Genomic DNA, 27,576 nt, shown 5'->3' on the forward strand with positions numbered 1-27,576 from the left:
CAGTACTTGTTTTGATGAACAATAAAGTGCTTGTATTAAAAAAGGAAGCATTGTTGACAGTGTCGATTTAGAAACTGTTGAACGCCTAAAAATGACACAACATACAAAGTCACCATTGCTCTTTGAAATATTCAGTGAATGTCAAACAACAAAAGCTAGAACTGGAAGAATGATTTTGGTCCATCATCATGTGGACACACCAGTGTTTATGCCAGTAGGCACACAAGTAAGTTATGTTTGACGTTAAACGAAGTTAAATATTTTCGAAAATGTTTATTATATTACCATTTTAGGGGACTTTAAAAGGTTTATTACCTCAACAATTGGAACAACTGAATTGTCAAATTATACTTGGAAATACATATCATCTTGGAACAAGACCTGTAAGTAACAAACTTTGTTAGAATAAAATAAATAATTTAAATGAAAAACTAATGTGAATACACTATTAATTTAAGAAAATCAGTAAATATTCACAAAAAGGAGCCACCTTTGATTTCAGTGATTTTTTAATGTTGTTAAGGTCGACAAAATCTCTTGAATAGTGAGTTCTCTGAAAGTTTTAGTTGAGAGTTGCTGTTTATTAAAAAGTGACTATTACAAAAACAATTTATAGAAAAGTATATAACATATACTTTTTTATAATAACTTTTCAATAAATAGCAACTCATAACTCATTATATATGCTCAGGGTAATAACTTTGATAAAAAATTATCAAAATCGAAAGCAGTTCCCTTTTTTGTGAATATTATCAAGAAGCTACATTATATAGGGTCTAAATGTTATGCAAAAAGCTGGTGGATTACATAAATTTATGAATTGGAGAAGAGCTCTGTTAACTGATTCTGGTGGCTTCCAAATGGTATCATTGTTAGAACTTTCTGAAATTACAGAAAAGGGTGTCAAATTTAAATCACCATATAATGGTATAATTATAATTTCAAAACACATACCTATAGCAAAACATATATTTATATGTTGTATCTAAAATATGTAAAATAATCAGCTAAAGTACACTAATATAATTTCATAGGATCAGATTGTATGTTAACACCTGAACACTCTATACAAATACAAAATAAAATAGGAGCAGATATAATAATGCAACTTGATGATGTAGTTAAGAGTACATTAACAGGACCAAGAGTAGAAGAAGCAATGCATAGGTATAAATATTGCTATGTTCTTTATATATATATAATTAATTTCTATTAAAACATTGACTAATACTTAATACTTCTGTAGAACAATTAGATGGTTAGATAGATGTATAAAAGCACACCAAAGAACAGATGAGCAAAGTATATTTCCAATTGTGCAAGGTGGTCTTGATCCCAAACTTAGATCAGAATGTGCAAATCAGTTGATTAAACGTGAAGTCAATGGTTATGCTATAGGTGGATTAAGGTAAAAACAGTTGATGTATCACATTAGAAAAAGGAAAAAATATTATTTTATGGTTAATTTTTTTGCTTATAGTGGTGGTGAATCTAAGGATGAATTTTGGAGAATGGTATATCTTACTACAAATATACTTCCAAAAAATAAGCCACGTTATTTAATGGGTGTTGGGTTTGCTATCGATTTAGTTATTTGTTCTGCTCTGGGAGTAGATATGTTTGATTGTGTATTTCCCACGCGAACGGCGGTAATTATAAAGAACGTTTAATTTTAAATTAAAGTTATAAAAATTTGCATAAAGTGTTATAAATTGCTAAAATGAAATGTAGTAGTTGATATATCTCTTTTACAGAGGTTTGGTTGTGCATTGGTACGTACAGGTCAACTAAACTTAAAACAGCTTCAGTATCGCAAAGATATGAGGCCAATAGACGAATTGTGTGAATGTAGTACGTGTAAGACGTATACACGTGCTTATCTTCATCATATCGTAACAGTAGAAACAGTTGCATGCCACTTGCTTTCTGTTCACAATATTGCATTTCAAATGAAATTAATGAAGGATATTAGACAAAGTATTAAAGAACAAAGATTTCCAGAGTTTATACAACAATACATGTTAGACATATATCCAAATAAAGAATATCCACCATGGACTGTTAATGCCTTAGAAGCTGTTAATATTACTTTACTGTAAAAAGTACAATATTGTATATTTCATACATATTCACTTTTTATTATATATTTTACAGAAATAAATGATAAAAACTTATATAGCACTTGACCTTAATTATATTAATGGTTAAATTATTACACTAGAAGTATTTTTTAGACAGAATAAATACTGTAATGTATTTATTTATTTATTAATTTACATATTAACATACATAATAAAATTAATAAAAATAAGCAATACTACAAATTGTAACTCTATAGTAATGAAAATTTTATAATTTATATATAATTTTACATTTTTTTGTTCTAATACCTACTTTATTCTACAGATTTAATAAATAAGCACCAAAGCAAAAATCAACATTACAATTATGAAGTTCTTAAACAATAAAAAAAAATTGAACTCTGAAATTGTATGAGTTTGTTGTTCTAAATCTTTATGCATTATTCTAAACTATTTTAAAATAGGTACAAATCACAAACAATTTGAATAACTTCATCACATAAAATCATCTGAGTCATATCCAGTATTCTCTGTATTTGATGTCATATTAGATGTATTAAACAAGGAATTATAACTCCTGCAACAATATAAAATAATATTAAATAAGAATGTAGTTTTTATAACAATATAATATTCTTAATTTACCTCATTTCTGCTTCTTCTTTTCGTCGCTTTTCTTCTGTCCTTTCTTTTTCCTTTTGCTCTCTTAAAAGCTTCTTTTTGTCTTCTCGTTCATTTTTATCTCGTTGTTCTCTTTCCATTCTCAAATTTACTTGTTCCGAACGTTTGGTTTTGCTTAGTCGATTAATAATACTATTTATTCGTTTTGCAACATGAATTTTGCGAACATCTTTATCTCTATGAAAACAAACCTGTCCCACTTCCATGCCCTGTGTTTTTTTTAAATTTGACCACATAGTATACACTACATCGACATCGTTCATTTTATTTCCCTCTATGCTGTTTGCTTTCACTAATTGTGCAGCATCTTCTAATACTGCACTAGGTATGTCATCTATTGTTTGACCCTATGAATTGTATATACATGTAAACATTAACAAAATGTACATTTTCTTACATGTTTATAATAGAAGTACTAACAAGTCGAAGACGGAGGTATACATGTGCTGAAGAATATTTATCAACATGAAACCAAACATCTTCTGGCCAACCCCATCTTATAAGATCCTCATCTATGAAAGTAATATATTTAAAAAATTAAAAATTACACATTCTATAAATATCACAAGAGGGTTTAATTACTTTTTACTCACTTTCATATTTATCGACTCCCATAAATAATGTTACCGGTGGTTGCACCACTGTAATTTAAAATAAACTATAGTTTTTATTCTAACCTTACTGAATATTATTATCGTTACAAATAAAAAAGAATAAGATGTAAATATATACAACAAAAGTATGAAGTACATATAATAAATAATGATACCTTCACTTGTAAAATAATAAACCATTGTTACGAAAGAAATTAGTTTAAACACGTGGTGTAATTTATCTGTTAAACTTCAAGTCGATACTAGCGACAATCAAGTGCGTTATTTGCCGCTATTTAATTACAGTTGTTTCTTTTAATGTGTATTTATATAAATACATACGTGTGTCATGTATATAATATACATGTTTTTTACAGATTCTTAATATGTATATTGAAAGGAGAAAACGTAAATAAGATAATAATAATAATAATAAGATAATTGCAATTAATTCTTTCTATAAATTCAGTTCGTATTAATAATATAGTTTTATTTAAGTATTGTTGATATGCTTTTGCATATATGTAAGGAATTTTACCTTTTATCAAGAAACTTTGTTTTGTTTATGAAATTGAGCAGAATGCAACGAGACATTTGAGTGTATAGTGAAGTATCTATGTTATGCGCCCACAAATCTGAGTTGTGTTTTCAGTGGATAACCTATATCCACGTATTCGTCAATGGTGAAACCAAACGGGGTAAATCCTTACTATTTCGAGAAATGGCCGCTAGGTGCAGCAGTTGCCTCGGACAACGAAATCTCAGTCGCGAGGCTCTCTCATTTTCCCCTCTACTAATAGGTATCAGTTATTCCTTGCAGCCCTCTAATGGTGAACACCGGAAATATTGTTATATGCGATTGCGCTTTATCGTTGATTAACGCATGGTCGATACAGCATAACCTTTGTAATATATATCTATAAATGAAGGGGGAAAGATAGAGAGCGAGAAATACCTATTGTTGGTCTTTAATAGAAATCTTTTATGGTCTAAAATTACAGCTGATTGATGTTTAGCATTTTGTCCTCTCGTCTCAATTTTGTATGGTGCACTCCACTGACATTCTTTTTTTACACAGATTTGTTTCTGACATGTCTACTACTTGTCACAATTCTTCCTGAACATATTCTAGTGTTTTCTACTAGTTTTTAAAATAAAATGTCGAAAATGAGTTCGAAAGATAAGGATAATAAAACTTTACATGACAAACTGAAACAATTCTTTCGAATTAACAAAGGTGATTTTATAAACTCAGTTTTTATTATTCATAATTACATACTATATCATCCAATGAAAAATGAAGAAATACACTTACTATGCTCATAACATTTTGTCATGTTCCATGTAGAATAAAATATTCATAATTATAAATTTTAAATACTAGTACAATATTATAGCTTATAGTTTATTATAAAAGAATTGCAGTTTATGTATTCCTTTAAATAGTATTTATGAATCGTACACTTTTTTAGGGAATTACAAGAATCGTGAGGATTTTACATTGACTCATGATCTTGAGAAAGAGATTAGTCCTGAAAGTCCTGTATATCATCGTACAAAAGCAATTAAAGATTTGTGCGAAGCTGTTCTCCATCAGCAGTGGGAAGATGTTAGTAGATTCCTTTTAATTACAAACTTGACAACAAGATAATGAATGTAAATTCATTATTCTCTTATTTTCTATTAGAAAGCAGCTGAAAGATTATGGTATTTGGTACAAGATCTTTTGGACAAAGATGTGTCTCGGGAGCATAGACATATAACGCTAAACTTTCTACGATGTCTAGTACAAGGTCAATATTCTAAATTATCATCTCTTATGAGAGTAAAGTTTTTCATGGTTGTTAAGGAACATAATATTCCCGAAGATATTGGACCTAGGTATTGTAATTGCTAATACATACGTAATAGTTAAAAATTTTATCATTCTATTAACACATTGCTGACCGGCCACGAGTTAACTCGTGTTTTCGTGGCCAAGCATTGGTGACCAACCACGAGTAAACTCGTAATAAGCTTTTTTCCGCATCTTTATTGTTTTCACGGCGCACTGTTGGAAATCTTATAGTGTAATTGTTTGGTCTGCATACTTCGAGTTGTGTCTCGCTTATAAGACCGGCCAAGACCCGATACATTTGCAAAACTTATGGTGTACCATTACACGTAGGTGATTGTTATACTTTGTATCATACGAAAAAGAAATATTAAGAGTTGAATAATAGATAAAATTTATTAAAGTTTATTTATATTGTTTTACTTCCATATCCGCTTTCAAAACAATAGCCGGGCACATGAGGTAAATTTTCAGAAAAGTTGCCGGTCAGCAATGTGTTAAGCTTATCAAAACAGAGTGTTTTCTGATTGAGACACTACATGATAAGTAGCGGTCACAATCATATCTAGCACAATTGTTATGTAGATTGGAACTTCTACAAAGTTTAACAGAAAATGGAAAAGATATATTGCACTTGGAAGAAAAAATGGGACCCTTTTTATTAGATTGGATGCCTGTCGTAACAGCAGGAGATGGAAAAAGGGGTGCTGAATTCTTATCACTTCTTGTTAATGTCATAAAATTCAACTCAGCATACATTGATGAGGATATTATATCAGGCCTTGTTCAGTAAATATTTTGTAATTTAATACATACTAATTATAACATTCTTCGTAAATAAGAAATACTGTATTCCTTTTTTTATTTTTTAGGTATATTTGCCATTTATGTTATTATAGCAATAGCAGTGAAGTTGTTTCTGGATGTTTAGAAGCTCTAGATGCAATAGTTTGTTACAGTAATTTACAGTCCGATTCATTGCAAACTTTTATCATAGCATTATGTGGAAGTGTTAATGTTGAAACATATTGTCAAATTAGTTGGAAGGTATGCCATTAAAATTTTATGAAACTTTGGTAGAACTATATAATATTAATAATTTTGCTAGTAACAATAAAAGGAGGTATATTGAAAATGTATATATAATTTGAAAAACACTTTGAAAAACGTGTCTAATGTTTTGTGTTTGTCTATTCTTTTTAACAACTTAAGTGAATATGCCTTTGAATTAGTTCCAGATTAATATTATATGTTATGAAGTACATTCAATTTTAAATATGAATGACTTTTTGTAGATAATGCGTAACTTATTAGGCACGCATATGGGTCATTCTGCTTTATATACAATGTGTCGATTGCTGCAAGATACAAATTTTCAGCGAGATGTTCGTTTACTTAGAGGTGCAGTGTTTTATGTAAACATGGGTCTTTGGGGTACTCACAGAATTCCAAAATTAGTATGCACTCCAACATCAGTTTTACCCTCATTTTATCAAGTGAGTGATGTATACATTTTTCAAATTCTTCCCATATAGTTTATAAATACCATTCCTTGCTTTTTGTTATTTTATAAGGCCTTAAAATGTAATCATCCAATCGTTATGTATGAAGTTACATTATCAATTCAAAGATTGGTAAATAAATATGGTCCTGAGTTGTGGGACCCAACATGGAGCATTATTCTTGACATTATTGAAGAAGTTATCGCTCACACAGGTAAAACTTTAATTTATAAATTTTATCTGTTTACATGTATGTGTGCGTATATGTAAATATATTTTTTATTAATATTTTATACCTTTTTCTAGAAACTAGTAATCAACCTGCTACTAGACAAGTTTTTGTAAGTTTGCACGAAACAATAAACAGCATTGAAAACTTACTGGACAGTAATCACTATAACGGTTGTGTTCAACGATTTTATTATCTCGTTGAACGTTGCAGTGATACAAGATCTGTAATTATAAATATTAGTTTATAATGTAAATATAATTTTTTTTTACAAAAATATTAAATCATATTTTCCTGTTTTTTTATTGTTTTTAGGAAAATTCCGTCTTAAAATTAATCGAATTTCGAGCAGGTACTATAGGACCTACTCATTATCAATGGCAATCTAAGTTAGCAACATTAATGGAACGTTATTACAGAATCGAAACACGTACTAATGTCAGAATGAAAGTTCTTGATGTTTTAACGAATGTTGTCCAAGTGAATAGGTAAATTAAAGTAATTTCTTAAAAATTTTAGTTAATTTTTTTTAAGTTTATTGTCTTGAACAGATCTAGGTATGAAGATGAATTAATTGAACGAATAATTGTGCCATATTTTCAACATGTTGATATGGATCCTGACATTACAATTCGTAATGGTGTTACACATTTACTTGTTGAGCTTTGTCTCGAGTGTGACACAAAAAGATGTTTAGAACTTTTAGATATATTAGAGAAGGTAAACAATTTCTTAGATTAAAAATATATTGTCTTTCAAGATAGAAATCATAGACAAATATATATATTTTAAGGTGATCAACAAGCCTTTCACTTCTGATACTCCAGTTAATAGAGATGCCGACATTAAAGACGTAAAGACTGCAGTTGTTGGTGTAATAAAAATATTAACATCAAAAATTTATTATTTACCTTCAAGCCATGCCATACGTGCTTACAAGGTTTTAGTGAACCATTTGGAACAGCATTATAAAGAATCATCCGTCTTCCATGATGTTTCTACTATCCGTTACTTGGTAATAAATAGACTGCAAATATTTCTGCAAATTTATATTTTTATAAATACAATTAAAGAAATAGAATACAACCCGCATACAAACTTTTACATTTTACATTTTACATTTTACATTTTTGTATATTTACATTTTCTATACATAAGTTTATGAACATTTGCAGTCTAATAATAAATATAAAACAATATGAAATATTATTGCCCTATTATTTAAGTGTCTTAATAGTTTGAAATATATTATCTTATGAAATTATTTTGTATTTTAGATTTTTGAATGTTTTTTAAAAATTAGAGCAAATACGCTTTATCATCTTGGATTTCCGGATGCTCAAAACTTGTCCGTAACAAGATTCAGTCCATATCTAGTTTTAGAACATGCAACATCTGAACGAATGAATAGTGGAGGTGGTGGTAGCAGCCCTCCACCAGTCAGCCCAGCTCCGTTACAGCACTTATCTTGCCAAATTACACATATGTCACTGGCACATGCATGTAAAGCAGTTATTTCCTGCATTAAATTAGAGAAAGGTATATCTCATATAAATCACCCATTATAACAGTATTTTACATTTCGATGCAAATCTCTGATCATAGTACAACTATAACATTAATTGTTCATATATAATAATTACAAATTAAAGTTTCAATTTGTCATCCTTTTTTAGATTGGAAAGTTTTACAACTTGTGTTAAAAGAACTACCTCATGTAATGCAAAATAGAGCATTAATATTATCACGACATACAAATGATATTGACCACTTTGCAGCTGCACTTTGCTCAATGGTATATTATATTAATATTTTTATTCTCCTAACATTTACATAGACTTATTTAATATATTTTTTGTAGGTCAGTGATAAAAATTTGAGACTTCCAGAGTCTCTCTACAATGTTCCTCCAAAATTTACTCTTTCAGAGTTTCGCGTTCATGTTTTTCCAGTGTTGGCATCATTAGCTTCGTATCATGCACATTTGGAACCTAATTTACAGAAATGTTTAATAAAATGTTTAGAAGTAAATAGAAATAAAAGTTTATATTTCGATATTATTTCCATAGTAAAAGATTTATAATACTTTGTAATCTTTGCAATTTTTAGGTTGGTTTAAAAACAAAGTGTGCAAGTCAATGTGTAACTAGTCTTACAACCTGTATTTTAGAGATGCGGGACGCGATGAACAAACTTTTATCAGAAGTACTTTTAAATTTATCAAAAATTTCAGCAACAGTACACATAGCTATACCCATTCTGGAATTTTTATCTAGTACGTATTATAAAATTTATGTCTTTATTTAATTATAAATGATATTTATTTGTTTTATCGTTGCAGCTCTTACTAGACTTCCAACAGTTTTTGCAAGTTTTACTGGAGATCAATATATGTCAATTTTTGCAATTCTGTTACCATATACAAATCCTTTTAAATATGATCATTACACAGTATCCTTGGCACATCATGTAATTGCTGTATGGTTTTTGAAATGTCGACTACCATTTCGAAGAGATTTTGTTAGATTTATTACTACAGTATGTACATCCCTGATCTCTATTAATATTAATAGTATCAAATATGCAAAATCATCTATATCCATGTTATGCATGAGTTTTTATAGATGGATGAATTTTATTTCTTTAGATTTTGTGTTGGATATTTATAAATACGTTGAATAAAAACAATAAAATTAATTAGTTGATATAACTTTATCTATTTACATTATTTAAAAAACGAAAGCATTTATGAGATATGTTGAGTTTGACAATTAGCAATACATACATTTGAATGACAAGAAGTTAGATTTAGATATTTAAAGAGTATTTGTATTAGGTAATACTTTGACATTTTCGATGTCAAAAAATAGCATTTATAAATTATATGTTTATTCTGTTATATATAGGGTTTAAAGGCTAATGTAATAGTTCCCTTTGAAGAGGGACATTTGATGAAATCAGATTTCAACTTTGTAAACGAAGATTCTTCAAATAGAAAACGCAGTTCAAGTTTAACTGAACAGGTATTCAAGCATTGATAAAAGCTTTTATCAGTGTCATTTATCATAACTTTTTTACATTCTTATGTATAGGGCAGCAGAGGTAGGAGAGAAAGACCAATAATGGCCAATCGTATGATAGGAGATAATAAAGTTTCAGATCTAAAACCCCCAATTGATGAAGCTTTAATGACTTTCCATGTTGAACTTACTGAAACTTGTATCGATCTTATGGCCCGGTATACATTTTCAACCTATTCGGCTCGACCTAAAAGGTAAACTTACATGTTATTCTTTGATATATTCTATTCTATTTACAGTACAATAATACATTATTTAGTACACTAATAGACACTAACCTTATGTTTTATTGATTACAAAAAATATAAATATATTTAATTTGTTCTCGTTCAGGTTACCAGCTGCTGATTTTCTACTTAAAGAGGGTCAATCAATGACATGGTTGCTTGGTAACAAACTTATTACTGTAACAACAAGTGGTTGTAGTAATAAAGCAATGCGAGGTGGACTTTGCGATAATTGTTGGGTTGCATGCAAATCTGGCCCTCAATCTCCTGAACATGCAAGAGCATCTCAGTCGAATTTACGACGAGCATCGAGTGCAGAGGTACCACTAACTTTCATGAATTAATTTATACACCTATGTGATTACTAGTATGATTTTTCTAACATATAAAACCATAACACACATAGGCAGCAAAAGAGGACAAATTATCTAGGCAGTCCTCCGGAGGTCATGGAAGTTCTACTGTAAATACAGCTGCAAATTCTCCAACAGAAGAATTAAAAAAAACAGATGAATTAGATATAACAAAAAAAGATTACCCCGTGGAAAAGATTGAGAAAGATCAAATAGAACCATCGAAACTGGGACAAATACTTAATAGTGAAAAACAAGAAGAACATGTGCTTTGTGCTTGCTGGTGTCAGGGTTGGGCTGAAATATATGTGCGGAGACCTACCGGTGATATATCTTGGATAATGAGAATTCAAAATTCTATGCAATTTGAAACAAACGTGGACTTTCCTCTGTATGATATAATGGCTTTATATAGACCAAATCAATATATGCAGCAAAAGCAACAAGAATCTACATCAGAATGTTCTGGTGATGAAGCAGAGGTAACTTAAAAAACCTTTTATATGTAAATAGAGAGAAATAGAGTATAAATAAACTACCAACAAGTGTTTTATATAGGATACTTCCGATAAAAATATGGATCAAGTGCAAGGTGATTATAATGTTATGAAATCTGTGATATCTTTTGTGTCATCGGGTCCAATCACAATACCCAGTTCACCAGCTCGACCAAGTCCCTCAAGGCAAAGTTCACGTGATAGTTTGGAAAGTTTAGAGGATGGTGAAGATGGTATAATTATATTTTAGTTGCTCAAGAAATAGTTATAACATTGTTATATAAAATTTATAAATATACTAAAAAATTAAAATTGTTGATAGATTTACGTCGTTCTCGGAATCCAGTACGCAGATCAAATTCTAGTCCCGAAATGAGTGCTAACTGGAAAAATCCATTTTTAAATAAGGAAAAGTTAAATTTGCAACAGCTAGAAAGGGATATTTCATCAACAGATTCAGAAGTTAAACTTGAAGCTGAGTTGAAGAAACATGCAAAAAATACATATGCAAAAGATATGAGGTACAGTTATATTTTACACAACAAATTTTTTATATAATTTATAAATGTATTGAAAATGTTACAATGTTTTACAGAGTTAGTTGTGAAGCTATACCAGAAGAAATGTTTGGGATGGGCACAACACCTCCATCAGAGAATATATCAGATCATCCAGTTGCATTACGATCTCAACGTTCTTATCCAGGTGCAACACAAGTAACACAAATTATTACAACCACTACTAGTAATACTGTACCACCATCACCTACTACCGTACAGGTAATATATTAAACTAAATAATGACTGCAACATATTTTTCTGTTATGGCACACAAGGTATCATACACATATATATATGTAACTATTATTTAATCCGATGAATTCCTCTTTATAGGTTCAAGCAAACTTTTTGGGAGTACAGGGACGCACAACACAAATTCAATCATCTATTGCGAAACAACCACAGTCACCTACACAGATTTATCCTCGATTATCTAGTCTGGATTCTGGTCAGAAGCAAGTGCCATTGGGGTCAGACAACAAACCACCTATTGGACGCAATCACCTAGCAGATAAGGTATCGTAATGTATCGTATATATATATATATATATATATATATATATATATATATATATTATTTATATATATTATATTATATATATAATATTTATTTTTATATATTATATATTATATATATATATATAGTTATTTGGATGATATTCTTTACATTCTTAATTTACTGAAAAATTATATACAATAATTTTAGCAAAAAGATGATAAACCAGATCCTTCAATGTTACCTCCATTACCTTTACCATTTCGCGACAGAGGTCATACAATTTCTGTAATGAGTCCTGTAAAGAAATCTCGTGCGGAATGGGATAATATTCATAGGGGAAATTCGCCACGGGTGAAAGAAACTCCTAAAACTGGTATCAATCCTAGGTAATAACACTAATATCATTAAATAAAAATACTCTATACATAAATATTTCTGTTCAAATATAAATTTTACACCTTAATTATAAATTACAGTTTTGTGTTTTTACAACTATATCATACAGCACACTTTGGCGCACCTTCAGAAAAACCTTTACTGGTTCCACAAACAACAGCTGTGCAAAGAGCAGTAACAAATTTAGATAGAATACAGCCATATGAAACGCATAAAATTGGTGTTCTTTATGTTGGCCCAGGGCAAGCTTCTAATGAAACTGAGATTTTAGCTAATCAGCATGGATCTCTTCGATATACAGAATTTTTGCAACGATTAGGAACATTAGTTCGATTGAAGGACGTGGATGAAAGCGTGTTTTTGGGCGGTTTAGATCGCAATGGTGAAAATGGAAACTTCGCATATATTTGGCAAGATGATGTTACACAGGTTAGAATGAATGACTACAACTTGTATCATATTATATCTTTCACCATATATTTCTATAAATTGTCATCATACATACAGGTGGCCTTTCACGTAGCTACGTTAATGCCAACAAAACTAAGCGATCCAAAATGTACATCTAAAAAACAACATATTGGAAATAACTATGTTACTGTTGTTTATAATGAGTCTGGAGAACCATATAACATACAAACTGTAAAAGTATGTATTATTGCAGTAGTCGATCATATAAAATATTATATAATACACAAAGGAACTGAAAGCACATAAGCAAACAAAATGTTAGAAAAGAAATTGCTCATAGTGTGCTTTTACAACTATGATGCTAATATTAATATTTGCTTTTTCAGGGACAATTTAATTATGCATGTGTTGTAATTCAACCCTTAGATTATGGTACTAATCAAGTTACAGTTCAAGTAAAAGAAGAATTAGCTAAGCATATTCGTCACAGTGAGCCAAAAATTATATCTGATCAAAATTTAGCTATTTTGTCTCGACAATTGGCTCTTCATGCCAATGTAAGTTTTATGAGTCTGAGCATTGAATATCATAATGAAATTTCTAAGTTCTTTGTTTTGCTGTAGCTTGCTTCAATGGTTTCATCATCTTTGGAACAAAATAGTCACAATCCTTACGCTTCTAATTGGTTAGAGCGTTTACGGCACATTAAACGACTCAGAAATCGTGTACTGCAAGAATCAATAAACAATAATCCAGATGGAGCAACGGATGATTTATCTCCAAGATCAAATAAACGTATTTATATGGATGATTTCACAGAATATACAACATGAATTAATTTTAATAAAAGAAGTTATTTAAATCAATGTTATTAATATAATTCATATTCGTTATAAACGTTTATAATAAAACGTATATTGATGCAGAAATTATCATATTCTCCAAACAAACATAACGAATAAAATAAAATATATTATAAGTTTGAGATCTCCAAACAATAAAATTAGAAACATTTGGTTATAATTAATAGATACTTATATACAAGAAAAGTTAAATTTATTTTACATACATATATATCCCGACACACAACTTTGTCACAGTAAGGGCACTGTGATGTTACTTGCGCCGCGTGATACCACTTCCATAGCTATTTATATTTCCCGCTTTAGAAGTACGAGAGAGAAAGATATATAATAAAGCTATAGGAAAGAGTGAGACAGATATTACCTATTTTACTGAACAACCCCTGGCGCCATCTCTGTAAAAAGTGCTCAAACTGGTCGCTCAGCATTATCGACAGCGAAGTGAACTACTCAAAGCTGTCGATAATTGTGTGCAACCAGTTTGAGTACTTTTCACAGAGATGGCGCCAGGGGTTCTTCAGTAAAGTAGGTAATATCTATCTCACTCTTTCCTACAGCTTTATTATATATCTTTCTCTCTCTTACCTCTAAAGCGGGAAATACAAAAAATTGCAATAAAACTACTTATTAGTTAAAATTAAAACGATTCGCGGTACGTTAGTTTTTGTTTGTACAGAAACACCTATGTATTTTTTATTTGTAAATAAGAGAGCTATTCTAATTCATATGAAACTAGACTATAGTATAATTTCATGATAAATAAGGCAGTGTGTATGTTTTCACTGTTGTCATTGTGGCTAATTAGCCAAGGATAGTAACGAAAGTTGACAGCGGATTATTACAAAACCGTGTGAAATAAATTTGTTTTTTTTATGAATATATTTTTATATTGTGTATATTTATATTTAAAACTATGGGTTTGTGGCATTCCGAACCACCACCTTTGTAATGCTTCAGGCATAAACTTTCTTAAATAATGAAAAAAAATAAGATAATTGTTATAACGTATTCTTTACTGTAAACAATGAGCAAAGCAAAGCGGTGCGACAAATTTTAGAAAAGAGTGAAAAATAGAAATACTTTTATAAATATCTGTATCGCGTAAGTTTTGTAAAACGAATATTGCTTAGGTAGGTTAGATTATCAATATTATGAATAATCATTATTTTTGGTAAATGAAGTATATGTTCTGTTCGATTAAATAAAATATTTGGTATTATTAGTTTTGTATATGAACAGAATGGTTACAATGTGGCACCAGCAAGTGTTTGCTCTTGATGCTAAATACAATGAGCAACGTGTAAATAAACTACCAACCTTAGGTTTGTATGTATGTTTTATATATTATTGCGTACTGCAGTATATTGAAATGTAAGCTTGATCTTATTACAGGAATGCTTTACATTCGTCGTAGAAATCAGTTGTTAAAAGAGAAATTTAGTAAGGATCCAAAAATTCGGGAAAATTACTTAAAACTTAGAGCAAAATTGTTATTTATACGATATGGGGAAAATTTAGAACAAAATAGTTGTAGTAGTCACACAACTGATGAAGAAAAATTAGAAACTAAAACAAAATTTCGTGGCGCACAACGAAAATCTATTGCGGAAAGTTTTGCTTTTGATGGTGTGCATCATGTTTTTGATCAGCACAGTGCACCAGTGATGATGCTTAAATTTGCAAACAATGATAGATCAAAGCTATGTTGTGCATCACTGGATGGATTATTGTCTATATGCGATGCTATCAGTACTCCTCCAAAAGTAATAGCTTTACTAGAAGGTCATAAGAAAGGTATTACTGCATTAGACTGGAGTATTAGTAACGATCTTATTGTTTCATCTTCTTTGGATGGTACAATAAGACTTTGGAATGTTCTGGATGTAGAAAATAGTCCTATTTGTTTACGGATGGTCAATGACCAACAGCGAGCAGAAATTCTGTGCTGTGGATTTATACCTATTAATAATAATTTAGTAGTTGCTGGTAATTCCCAAGGACTTGTACAGATTTTAAATATATCTACCGGTATATACACTCGTGATGGTTCATGCAAAATTGGTGGAAAAGTTAGTTTCCTTTAAATACTTACTAACTGTTCTTGAGTTAGTAAAAGTGATTTTTCAAAAATCAATTTGCAATTTTATATTGTTTGATTACAAACAGATTCAAATTTTTTTAATTTACTTCAGATTTTGTCATTAACTTGCGAAGGTAGCGGTGGTTCAGTAATTTGGGTCGGAACTGATAGAGGAATTATTATGTCATTTCAATTGGAACCAGGGTCAGGAAGACTATCAAAATTAAGAAGGGTACTAGAAACTGGTGGAATGATAACTAGTCTTTCTTGGCGTTCATGGCTTTCAAAAGATGCTCCTTGGCCAGCACTTTTAGTGAGCAGTGCTTGTAATGTAGTACTACTGTATCATATTCTGGATAATCAGGGGTCCTTATCTCTTTGGACAAAATATCCAATTAAACATAAGTAATTTACAATTTAAATACATTATTACAAGCATGAATATATTTCATTATATAACATATGAAGAATTTACGAAATTGAAATTTCAAAGGAAAGAACGATGAGAATTAATTTATTAATCAACTTTACATTAATCATATTTTATCATTATAGTTTTTAGGATATGTCGTTATTTATTCAATGTTTGGTTGTCATCTTCTTTCCTTTTACTTGTAAATTATTATAACTAGCAAAATGTAATTTATGAATATTTTGTAGACAATTCTTTGTGCGTTCTACTTTTTGTCCACAAATGGAAACATGTTTAATTGCCACTGGTTCTGAGGATGGTACAATACATCTTTTGGATTCAGCAAGAGAAGGTAAAGCGGCTAAAATTAATCGACTTCAAGGTCATGCATCACCAACTCTTGCTTTATCTTTTAATTACGATGAATCTCTTCTTGCATCTGCGGATATTCAAGGACTCATTATTTTATGGCGTAATCGTCAACGTCATATATAAGTTTTTAATAATATGTAGACACTTAAAAAATAATATACAAACAGACATTTTGTAAAAGCAATTATTATAAGTAAAATATTTGTTTAATGGTAAAAGTAAATTGTTTTGTTTAAAACAATGATAGTGGCCGAGAAGGGAGGGTGTGCAACGATAGAGGAAGATAATAACAATGAAACACGTTCTCTGTCTAAATCAATACTTTGTATAACAATATATTAATTGTTCTCTATTAATATCCTATGTTATAATGGGCATACAGTTAGCATTATCAATAGTAGTAGCATTAATAATAATAATAATAATAATAATAATAATAATAATAATAATAACAACAATAATAATAATAACAATAATAATCAATAATAATAATAATATTAATCATATCAATAACTATAGTTGTAGTAAAATCGCATAATAATCGCAACACTATTATTTAATAGTTGTTATAACATGTACGTTTTCAATTTTTTTACTAATGAAATGATATATTGGTGCAAATGTGTCAAATATGTTGATATTATGTGTCCGTTTCTTTTTTTAACATCTTTTATTAATCTAGTCTATATTCTGCTGCTACATTAAACGATTTACTTTTTTTGCAGCAATAATAAAAATTTTGAAACATATTCTTGTGAAAATTGCACACTATTAATCAACAATTAACATGTCATTGGTATTTGCCATTCTCATATTTAATGCTATATGCATAATAAACAATTTCTTCTTAAGAAACGAACATTTCATGTAATGTTTATTGAACATTATTTTTTTGTAATACGTTATCTAAATATTAAAAGTGATTAAAGAAGACAATGTCCAAAGGTTTAAAAATATTGAAAAATAGTATGCAATAAAGTAAGGCAGCATATTTTCTGTACTACTTCATTTGAAATTTCCATTAATTTGATTCGTCAAATTATCAAAAATAAAAGTGCACAAATTGTGCCCATCACAGTTCTAATAAAAGTAACGGTAAAATAACATATTTATGTAAAATTATTCGTGCATAAATTACTATACATTTTTTTTTCTAAAAAATGAGACTTTGTTATAGTACCGTCCCTTGATTGACATTATAATACTTTTAGAGTAGAGAGCTGTTTTCTACTAAAATATAATTCTCAGTATAATATCATGAAAGATATTTGTATTTAAAGGTGACAATAACTGAAAGTTAATATAAATAAGTATCATATATCATCGAGACGAAAATATATAAGATTAACTTAGACAAATTTTATTCGTCTGATGATTATTATTTACTATGTGATCGCCGCTTAATAAATATTTACACGTATGAAAAATGAAATTACTGAATAGTTTTGATGTAGCTTTAAAAAATCGATTGTCTGCCTATTCGATTCAATAAAGGATTTTTCTCCCTTTATTGCCATGAAGCTAATTGTATAAAAAATTATATTGATATTAAGCTCTATTTTATTAACATTTGTATACAACAAATCAAAACTATATATTTTAATATAATACTATAGACAATCGATCGAATCTCAGCTATAATAAAAATTTGCCACATCTTATGTACAATAATTGGAGATTCATTTAGTAGTGACCTCGTTATGTAATCACTATATACTTTTGCAATGAAATTAATTCGGACGGACTTTAGCTAAATTATTTCTTGTTAACATTTTACTATCGCCTTCGAAACACATTAGTCATAAGTCAAAATACTACACTTGTCGATAGGCTCAATTTTATCTTGGCTATCGCATTGGGCACTTTTTGAAGAAGACTGGTCAACATTTTTCTCTTGCTGAATGTCTTTGGGAGGCACCGTTGGTAACGTATTGTAATTCAAGGAATTTAAAAGATGGTAGTCCTGTGTAATGTCTGCACTTTGCAAGATTTCTGATATTTTTTCTTCATTGTGCGAATTCTTTAGATCACCTTCTTCTTTTGTTTGTTTAACAGAAACGAAAGATGGGCCGTTTATAGATAAATTCAATTTTAAGCGATCCCTGGTATGCCTTAATTCTCCTAATTGATATTGTTGACTTTGACTACAATCATTTAACAGTTCTATTCCATTCTGCGGCATTCTCTCATGATCACCGTCTATTTCGTCCCGTTCTTCATTCACTGACGTAGACGCACCAGGAAAAAATTGACTTACATATTTACTATCGCTAATTTGAAATTGAAACGGACGATTTGAACTGCTTACAAAAAACTCTTCATTTCCTGTGAACATATTAAATTTAATGGAAACGATATCAATGGAAAGAATTTTGTTATATATTAAATATTTAACAATAAGTATACCAGTATGATTAACATCATCATAGTCAAGGGGATATAAATCTAATCGTGGTTCGTCTAGCATTTCCTCCCAATCTAAAATAGAACAAAATTAATTTTATATATACTTTTCAATTGCTTCCTTTTGCATACAATTTTATTCCTTTGGTTACAATATGATTTTTATTTATGTCTTTAAGCTATTTAGACCACTATTACCACTATATGAAGTAGGTTCCCATGTAGTAGTTGGTTCTCCTTGAGTTTCAGTAGCTAATGTTTCTTTTGGATATTCATACACGCAGTGATAGCGTTGTTTTTTAAAGCACACACTTTTCTTTTGATCCTGTACAAATGATAAATCATTAATACACTAGAGGTTATTAAGCTGCATTGATATTTTACATACACTTGTAATAATTTACTGAATAAAAAGAAGATGAGTAACAAGAATATACCCACCAATTCATCCTAGCAGCAAAAATGAATATGAAAATTGTAAATATTTAAATTGTGTTTAAGTAAAATTAAAACTAACAGTCTGTAAAACTTACGCTAGATTTTATAGTTTTGTCTGGAGATCTTAGTGCAGAGCGATGAGGGGCTAACGTTGCATTCCAAGCGGATGGTGTAAATTCTTCTTCTTCTTCTTCTTCTTCTTCTTCTACTTCTTCTCTTCCTCCTTCATCCTCCCCTTCCTCCTCTAGATCTATATCATCGTCAACATCAACCCCTACTACTGCTTCGTTATTATGTCGAGTTTGAATTTGTTCAACATCTGATTCGTTATATCGCTAAAAAATAACAAAACATTTAAAATTGACCTAAATCAATGTAACAGCCGATACATACTTTCCAAACAAATTCTCCTGAGCTAGAACTATTATTTTCATCATCATCTCCTTCTTCTTCTTCTTCTTCTTCTTCTTCTTCTTCTTCTTCTTCTTCCTCCTCCTCCTCCTCCTCCTCCTCCTCCTCCTCCTCTTCATCGTCATCCTGACTTGCCCAACCATGCTCTGTTCCAAAACTTGTTGACATTAAATCATCCTCCAATTGCAATGGCAATGGAAAAGATGAAGGTAATTGTTGCCATTTAGATTCTTCCTCTGGACTTGGTAAAGGTGCTCCACTACTTGCAACAATAATATGTGATTTATCATCATGAGAATTAACTATCAAACAATTGTAATCCAAATTTTCTTCTTCAGAAAGATCTCCATTTGTTGTATCTCTTTCATCATCTTGCAAGTTTCCTCCCAGTCCTTCTAACAAAATCATTTTGTTTGTTCGAGTATCAACTACTAATACATCATCTGAAGTAGAAGATTCTTTTGAAACAATTGATGCTTCTCCAGAGTTTGATATTAACGATTCTGAGGTAAGAGTAGAACTTTCTCGTTCTTCTTGGATTGGACTAAGCGGAGAGTCATATATGTTATACCTAAATGTAAAATAATACATTTTTACCAGTGAATTTGAAGTGATGATTATATTATTAATTATTAATGTTGTTTTGTGTACGGTTGGGAATTAAAATGGTACCTTATCGAAATACCCACTCCTCCACTACCTTGATTAGAAGATTCTTCACTATCGTCATCATCCCACTGTTTATTGTCTATATCGCTAGAGATAGAATGATTATCATCATCATCATCGTCGTGAGCTTCTAAAGGTTCTACAACAGTCATCTGAGCACATGGTAATTTCTCTCTAAGTTCATTTCGAATTGCAGTCACAAACTCTTCTTCTATATCAAATGATACATAAGAATTATCACTACGTAAACTCATTGTAGAACTATCTTCATCCTCAATTTCGTTTTTATTGGTTTTTTCTACCCCTTTCTCATCCTCATTTTTATTTTCAGCTTGATTTTCGTTGTTATTTTCAATATCAATTTCGTATTCATTCTTGTCTTTCATTTCATTTTCGTTTCTTGCTTCTACTACATCCTCACTTTTACTATCATTCTTATATTCAATTTCATTTTCGTTGCTACTTTTAATGTCATTTTTATGCACATCATCTTTACTTTCAATTTTATTTTCAGTTTCACTTTTATATTTATTAATATCTACTACATTTTCGTTTCTATTTGCAATATAATTTACATTCTCATTTTTATTTTCAACTTCATTTTTACCCTTATTGTCATTTTTACTTTTATTTTCATTTTCACATTGATTTACACTTATAATTATACCTTCATTTTCATTTCTATTTTCAATTTCATTTTTGTTTCCAATTTCAATTTCACTTTCTGCTGAATTTTGTAAACATTGTTCCAATTTTTTCTGTTCATTTGAATACTTACTTATTATTAGTGCATCATGCTGCATTATATCTGTACATGTAGGTACAGAATTAAGATCATTTATATCTTCGAATACATTCCTTTCTTCAATTTTAACTGCATTTTCTGTTTCTTGTTCATCTTCTGATATCGACTTTATTATATCACTTTCCACTGAATTGACATTAAGAGAACAAATTTCGTTATTTTCTGTTTCAACTACAGTATCTATAGTGTGAATAGAATCAGATTCATCTTCATTTGTACAAAGAACCTTATTTTCTATATAATTAATTGAAGCCAAGTTTTCTGTTACTTTTTCAGATCCAGGAAGCATAGAATAATACTCAGCATCAAGAATGGTATCCAATTCGAACAAAATCTGTAATTGCTCTTCTTCAGTGGATATTGGTATGTTCACTGCAAAATTATTAACGGATGTTGAAGGAATTGATGCACTAACATTCTCTTCTTCCTCGCAAGATTCTTTATCTCTAAATCCAGAATCAGAACTTTGTTCATCATCAGGAGTAGATAATTGCTTTCTTTCTTCTTCATCTTCATGTGGTACACACCTTTGATCCATGTCCGTGTCTTCTTCGATGGAAAATTTGTCATCTGCATTGTACCTAAAGTGCTTTCGAAATTGCGGCTTATCTGCTTTGGATAAGGTGCTTGCAATTAACTCTGATGTAGTAACACTGGCATTATTTTCCTGTCTAGGTGCAAACTCTCTATATTCATTAAATTCACCTTCATCCAAGAAACCAGGTACTTTCTGTTTTAAAGCAGAATCCAACGCATGATTCCACAGTACAACATCAACTAAATCATTTTTCTCTGCCTCAAAATTAACTGTAAAATTGTTAAAAAAAGAAGTATTACCAGTGTCTCCATGGCTGGATGTATCATTACATTGAGATCCATTATTTTCTTTCAACATTTCAAAAGTGGATGTTTCATCAGGTACATAACGTAGGAGAGGAAGATCAGGATCATTTTTTGATAAAAGTCTCAGTACATGCTTGTCGTTACGCGTTTCCGTGGCTGCATTTGCAATGCATGTGACATTAGTATTTGTAGCAATGCATTCTTTATCATTTAAAGATAATCTTAAAATTGGAGTTTGGGCTTGATCCATAGTTAACGTCAGCAATTTTGGCCTTTCAGAACTATCTAATGTCTTGCTCTTACTAAGAGTATTATTTGGCAAACGATCTCGTAATTTTCTTAACGCCTCGTCAAACTCATCTGTATGAGTACTATGTCTAAGATCACTATCACTACCAGTAGCAGGCAACTTCTTCTTTCCATGTTTCTCTGATATTTGTGCTCCCATTGATAATTCTGCATCGGAATCAAAATCGATATGTACAAGTATCATTAAATCAGTAACAGATTTTGATTTCTGTTTTACTTTTTCAGTGTAAACACCTTGTTCGATTCGTCCTTTCCAACTTTCTTCTTCAGTTTCAGAACTAGATTCATGTTGAACGATATCCTTAACGCTTGGTACATTTTTCACTAATTCTCCTGGCCCGAGTCGAAATGATGATTGCCGTGGTGTATCGTCAACGATAGTAGTCCAATAATCTGAATCGATACTTCCCCGAAGATCTTGTAAACTAGCACTTCGTATATGTTTAGTATTGATTCGCAAACTTTCCCATCTTTGTTCAAAATCAAGATATTCCATGTGTTCATTTAAAAGGAGTTGTTTCACATCATCCAAATTTGGTCTCTTCTGTGGACTTAAATTCAAACATAAATGAAGAGTTTGATATATATTCGATGGACAGTTTTCTAGATACGTTTGCAATGCTTGTATACCATTTGATAAAAGATCAGTTCTTAGAGACAAGAGCATCTGAATTACTTGTTCGTCACTCTTATCGTGATACGGTCTGTTTCCCCATGTAATAATTTCCCACAGAAGAATAGCATAACTCCACATATTTGCTTGACATGTAATCTCTCTAGTTTCAATCGTTGTATCAGTACATTCTACGCTTTCTGGTGCTGACCACCTTATAGGTAATGCACGATCTCCGACGACATAATAATCCTTAGGATATTTTTCTACACCAGTCCCATAATCTCCTAATTTTGCTGACAAATCTGATGCAACTAAACAATTTCTGGTAGATAAATCTGTATGTACAAATCCATGACTATGCATATGTTTCAAACCAGCAGCAATATCTAATGCCATACGAATTGGTATATTTTCTTTGTTGAGCGCTTCTTGAGATTTTTTATCACGATTTGACAACAAGAAGCCTTTAAGATCACCTACCGAACATGATTCAAATAATAATAGATAAGGATCGGTTTCTAAGCAAAATCCCAACAATGTTAAGATATTTTGATGATGTAGTTTTAAATATGGTGTGGCTTCACCAAGAAACCAAGCTTTCTCTTTCATAGTAGCTTCTTCTGTAAGTATTCTAACAATGACACCGCCATTTTTGGAAGTTCTTTTATGTCCTTCCAGATCTGCACGACCTTCTACAACTTTTCCAAACCAACCATGACCAATCTCTCTTAGATACTTTAATTTCTCTCTGGGTACACATAAATCTGGTATATTAAACCATTCATGACAATGTTCTGGCAGAGTATTAGAATCAGGATCATGTTCTTCAAAATGCGATGTCGATAAAGGTAATGGTTTCGGTTTTGAAGGATTTTTAGGTCCAGAAACAATGTGTTCCACAGGTAAAGGTTCAAACTGTACTCTCTCTGCAACAGCTAACATGTGTGGAACATTCAATTCTAAACCTTCAAATGAATGTTCGAATACTGATTCCTGTCCAATATTGTTTCCATCTTTGAACTCCTAAAACATGCAACCACAATCATGTTGCATACATCTTTTTACAAAAAATAAAAAAAAAAAACATTTGGAAAAGTGAAAAATTTAAAGCATATTAAACTATATTATACACAACAGTCACTTATAAATAATATACATGCAACTACTCTTAACTATTTCAATTGAAAACGAACATAATTTTTTTCTACACAACAGAACACATGTGATTTCCTTATAATATATGCTCAAATACAATAAAAAATATAGTAACTCCTATATTCATAAATAAAACATTTTACATACGAAAGTTATATAAATTACTATTATTACTTTCTAACTAATAGCATAGTTTAAAATAAAGGAATACTACTAAATTAGTAATACTTGAAAAATGTTTTCGCTGCAGGAGTCAATTGCATTACTTATTTTGATTCTCAATATGTTTTTTAACAAAATTAGTTTTTATTTTTTTTTTTAGTATTCAAAAAATTTATAGCATTAATGTTACCTGATTGCACTTTCCTGCATTGTCCTACAATTGGTAACGTATAAATCATTATTTGGATAACAAGTAATCTAATTAAAGAATTTTATTTTAATTTTATATATATATTCATTATATATATATATATATAACTAAAATATAATATATACAACAAAACTTTATATACATATGTACATATTACAATAATCGATAACAAATTACCTGAAAACCTTTGGGTCTTCTATGTTTTCGACAACAAAGGCAACCAACTAAAGTGAACGCTGTAGCAGTTATACTTAGAAGGCCAAGTGTGTATTGTATCCAGTATCGTTCCCATTTTGATGAAGCATGAGTGTACGTCAAATCTATTAGAAGGAAAATAACCTCTCAATAATAGAATTCTATTAGAAGGAATATTGAAATATAAAATCCACATACCAGTCTGTACAGAAGACGATACGGGATAAGCTGTAAGTGTTGGAAGACCCACCCAAAACAGCCAACATATCCAGCATAATATGATATCCAGCATCGCGCATTGAAATTCTTCAATGGTGATCTTGATCTATTTAAGTCATTCTTAAAACTTTATGATCTCTCGAATAGGTGCATGATTGTAAAAATTGAATGATGTATCATTTCGTGGCACATTCTAATTTTACGACACACATATTACGGAAACATCCGTAATCTCATATTTCTGGTATTTACGAAATATTGGAAACTATCTCCGATCGTACACGAATACTGTTAAACGAATTTGTCACGGCAATGATGAAGTGTTGTAATAATATGTAAAACAGAAATACACTTTTCTTAGGGAAACCACCTGGCCCAAGCATGATACGTATCGTGAAACGAATACAATACAATCGGCCACGGTCCGGTTAAAAGGTAGGTGTAAAATCACCACGCTTGCCAAACCCAGTTCTATTCTTGCCCCTCTATTCTCTCTGTTGCTCTCTTTCTATCTTCAACACATTGATATATCTATATGAATGTACGTTCTGACTAAACGATCACTCTAGGATCTGACATTTTGATTAGTACTACATCATATATATGTGCATATATAATTAAGTATAAAGACGTATATATTATACAACTGCTGCAGAGCATACAAATTAATTTACTAATATTATTAAATACGACAAAAGTAATTACATTTACTTTCAATAAATAATTTCGCAAACGAACTTATATTTGTTTCAATTAATCTTATCGTAAATAAATAAAATTTCGAGCAATTTTTCAAATTAAAAGAATTAGCGACTTGTAATTAGAAAAAATTGAACTTGTACAATGCAAGTAAGCAACGAGAGTGCACTCCAGACGACACAGTCGACACGGTGCTACCATTGTCCCACGGACGTCCGCAGCACGTCTATAGCAATTGTAACCGCAACGTCTGCGGAAGCGCCAACGCGCGTGTCATGCCGTAATCGTGGTATCAGCGCAAATTCTGCTTCTTAAACTATCATTATTCATACTTTTTCCAGTTAAAAAGAAGAAATAGACAATTTTTATCACGCTATTAACCATTATTTATTTCTCTTTTAATACATATACATGCCTATAACCAATTTGTAATGATTATGACAAATCATTTACATTAGCAGCATTATATTATGATATATGTATCAGCACTAATGAGACTTTATAATATTAATAATAATTATATAAAAAAAGATAAAAAGTAATTTATACCATGAGTTTCAAATGACAATGTAATATAAAGCCTACTTTTTTCCTTGTTTGTATTGACATACATTAAGTTACATTATATAGGGCTAAGATAATTATTCTAATTACTAAAAATATACTTATCTAGATGTATATTGAAATGTATATTGTACCATACCTTCCTTCTTTACACAAAAAATTATAAGAACATAACCTACAAATGAAAAAACATGTCAGTCATACAAAACATGCCACATTCAATCGCCACAAGATATTTACCTATATTATATATCGTACGGCTAAAAATGATTTTGAAATTACAGTTCCTAATTCACAAATTTACACTTCTTCAATCACTTTTAGGGCACTTAGTTCATTTTGATATAACGACGATGCAAAGTGTTTTTTGCAAACGGCGCTTTCATTGGATATTCATTGTCACGCGCAGTAGCAATCTACACAATCGTATCGCACAGAGCACAGGAACGTACATTCTTGACAAGGTAAAATTACTTCTGTTAGACAAATATTCCGCGAAATTAATAAGATAGTGGGATGTTGATTGTAAGAGCCACTTCATGCATATATGCAATGTATAATACATAATGTTATACGATTGTAAATGTGATAAAAAGAAGGATAAGATTGATCCTTTTCACCGGGACATTTGAATGTAGGAATGGCGTTGGCGGAGTTGGGGGGAGAAGGGTGAAAATGCACATGGCCATTCGATGTCACTTAAATTGTGCCCCACGTGCTACAACATACAGTGTAACCGCATAAATGCAATTGTGCAAGAAGCTTCAAAAATGTAAGTCTAACAAGAAGGTTCATTGCAAAAACCAAAATGTAAACCCATTGTAAATCAGTGGCAAAACGCGGTATGATCGGTAACCACACCATTTTGCAAATATCTCGGAAGACTAAAACCAAACGATTTACAGTTACGCGCGTAGTAGAAAATGGTTCGAAATGGCTCGAAAATAATTTCTATAGCATATTTAATAATTATCGACATTGATTAGATTTAGGATTAGATCGAAATCAGTGAAGAAAGTTATAACTTTCTTACGCTATATATAGGGTAAGTCACTAATTAATTATCCATCTACAGTAGGTAAGTCACTAATTAATTTTCCATCAACAATTGTAAAAGAATTCAAATAATTAAATTGTCTAAACAGGAAAGGAACCGTTCGTTCGTTACATGGTTAACTGGCACGATAAAATTATAGAATCGAAGTAG

At 30.5% G+C, this 27,576-nt stretch overlaps 5 protein-coding genes across 15 annotated transcripts; 3 read left to right on the top strand and 2 right to left on the bottom strand.

Moving 5' to 3' along the window:
• Positions 1 to 11: 11 nt before the first annotated feature.
• Positions 12 to 2,174, top strand: Tgt (tRNA-guanine transglycosylase). Of its 3 annotated transcripts, XM_076893699.1 has the most exons (7): positions 12 to 226; positions 294 to 383; positions 774 to 927; positions 1,035 to 1,167; positions 1,247 to 1,408; positions 1,481 to 1,649; positions 1,755 to 2,174. In XM_076893699.1, the coding sequence occupies exons 1-7, from the start codon at positions 92 to 94 to the stop codon at positions 2,097 to 2,099; spliced, it is 1,188 nt and encodes a 395-aa protein (XP_076749814.1). In that variant the 5' UTR covers positions 12 to 91; the 3' UTR covers positions 2,100 to 2,174. The 3 variants fall into 3 exon arrangements, with proteins under 3 accessions (XP_076749814.1, XP_076749815.1, XP_076749816.1); XM_076893700.1 differs by lacking the exon at positions 12 to 226 and having other exon boundaries at positions 692 to 927; XM_076893701.1 differs by lacking the exon at positions 12 to 226 and having other exon boundaries at positions 310 to 383; positions 758 to 927.
• Positions 2,175 to 2,497: 323 nt separating this feature from the next.
• Positions 2,498 to 3,756, bottom strand: LOC143422783 (coiled-coil domain-containing protein 25). Its single transcript, XM_076893697.1, has 5 exons — positions 3,532 to 3,756; positions 3,356 to 3,403; positions 3,183 to 3,274; positions 2,727 to 3,109; positions 2,498 to 2,658 (listed from the first exon to the last, which is right to left on the bottom strand). Exons 1-5 carry the CDS (start codon positions 3,554 to 3,556, stop codon positions 2,577 to 2,579), a joined length of 630 nt encoding a protein of 209 aa, XP_076749812.1. The 5' UTR covers positions 3,557 to 3,756; the 3' UTR covers positions 2,498 to 2,576.
• A 385-nt stretch (positions 3,757 to 4,141) lies between these two features.
• On the top strand, positions 4,142 to 13,872 carry Gig (TSC complex subunit tuberin). Of its 4 annotated transcripts, none has more exons than XM_076893377.1 (29): positions 4,156 to 4,592; positions 4,828 to 4,968; positions 5,043 to 5,236; positions 5,775 to 5,978; positions 6,062 to 6,236; positions 6,485 to 6,685; positions 6,764 to 6,905; positions 6,998 to 7,146; positions 7,236 to 7,408; positions 7,472 to 7,640; positions 7,714 to 7,935; positions 8,198 to 8,459; positions 8,597 to 8,715; positions 8,782 to 8,946; positions 9,030 to 9,195; positions 9,262 to 9,458; positions 9,827 to 9,943; positions 10,013 to 10,194; positions 10,334 to 10,547; positions 10,634 to 11,062; positions 11,139 to 11,310; positions 11,400 to 11,598; positions 11,673 to 11,856; positions 11,971 to 12,153; positions 12,344 to 12,522; positions 12,613 to 12,961; positions 13,040 to 13,180; positions 13,330 to 13,500; positions 13,567 to 13,872. In XM_076893377.1, exons 2-29 carry the CDS (start codon positions 4,864 to 4,866, stop codon positions 13,774 to 13,776), a joined length of 5,373 nt encoding a protein of 1,790 aa, XP_076749492.1. In that variant the 5' UTR covers positions 4,156 to 4,592; positions 4,828 to 4,863; the 3' UTR covers positions 13,777 to 13,872. The 4 variants fall into 4 exon arrangements, with proteins under 4 accessions (XP_076749494.1, XP_076749492.1, XP_076749490.1 ...); XM_076893375.1 differs by having other exon boundaries at positions 4,828 to 4,964; XM_076893378.1 differs by lacking the exon at positions 5,043 to 5,236 and having other exon boundaries at positions 4,828 to 4,964.
• A 931-nt stretch (positions 13,873 to 14,803) lies between these two features.
• LOC143423057 (WD repeat-containing protein 13) lies at positions 14,804 to 16,872 on the top strand. 3 transcript variants are annotated; one of them, XM_076894115.1, is made up of 5 exons: positions 14,804 to 14,936; positions 15,030 to 15,136; positions 15,199 to 15,875; positions 15,999 to 16,291; positions 16,547 to 16,872. In XM_076894115.1, exons 3-5 carry the CDS (start codon positions 15,201 to 15,203, stop codon positions 16,791 to 16,793), a joined length of 1,215 nt encoding a protein of 404 aa, XP_076750230.1. In that variant the 5' UTR covers positions 14,804 to 14,936; positions 15,030 to 15,136; positions 15,199 to 15,200; the 3' UTR covers positions 16,794 to 16,872. The 3 variants fall into 3 exon arrangements, with proteins under 3 accessions (XP_076750230.1, XP_076750231.1, XP_076750228.1); XM_076894116.1 differs by having other exon boundaries at positions 15,030 to 15,132; XM_076894113.1 differs by having other exon boundaries at positions 15,030 to 15,128.
• Positions 16,873 to 16,989: 117 nt separating this feature from the next.
• On the bottom strand, positions 16,990 to 25,695 carry LOC143423279 (uncharacterized). 4 transcript variants are annotated; one of them, XM_076894492.1, is made up of 9 exons: positions 25,086 to 25,695; positions 24,870 to 25,012; positions 24,672 to 24,695; positions 20,595 to 24,187; positions 19,951 to 20,493; positions 19,607 to 19,709; positions 19,272 to 19,398; positions 19,077 to 19,148; positions 16,990 to 18,995 (listed from the first exon to the last, which is right to left on the bottom strand). In XM_076894492.1, exons 1-9 carry the CDS (start codon positions 25,177 to 25,179, stop codon positions 18,466 to 18,468), a joined length of 5,229 nt encoding a protein of 1,742 aa, XP_076750607.1. In that variant the 5' UTR covers positions 25,180 to 25,695; the 3' UTR covers positions 16,990 to 18,465. The 4 variants fall into 4 exon arrangements, with proteins under 4 accessions (XP_076750607.1, XP_076750605.1, XP_076750604.1 ...); XM_076894490.1 differs by having other exon boundaries at positions 19,275 to 19,398; positions 19,607 to 19,846; positions 19,905 to 20,493; positions 25,086 to 25,694; XM_076894489.1 differs by having other exon boundaries at positions 19,607 to 19,846; positions 19,905 to 20,493; positions 25,086 to 25,692.
• Between the last annotated feature and the right edge of the window lie 1,881 nt (positions 25,696 to 27,576).

This window comes from Xylocopa sonorina, chromosome 4 (assembly GCF_050948175.1).
Source record: "Xylocopa sonorina isolate GNS202 chromosome 4, iyXylSono1_principal, whole genome shotgun sequence".
In the NCBI taxonomy this organism is placed as follows: domain Eukaryota; kingdom Metazoa; phylum Arthropoda; class Insecta; order Hymenoptera; family Apidae; genus Xylocopa; species Xylocopa sonorina.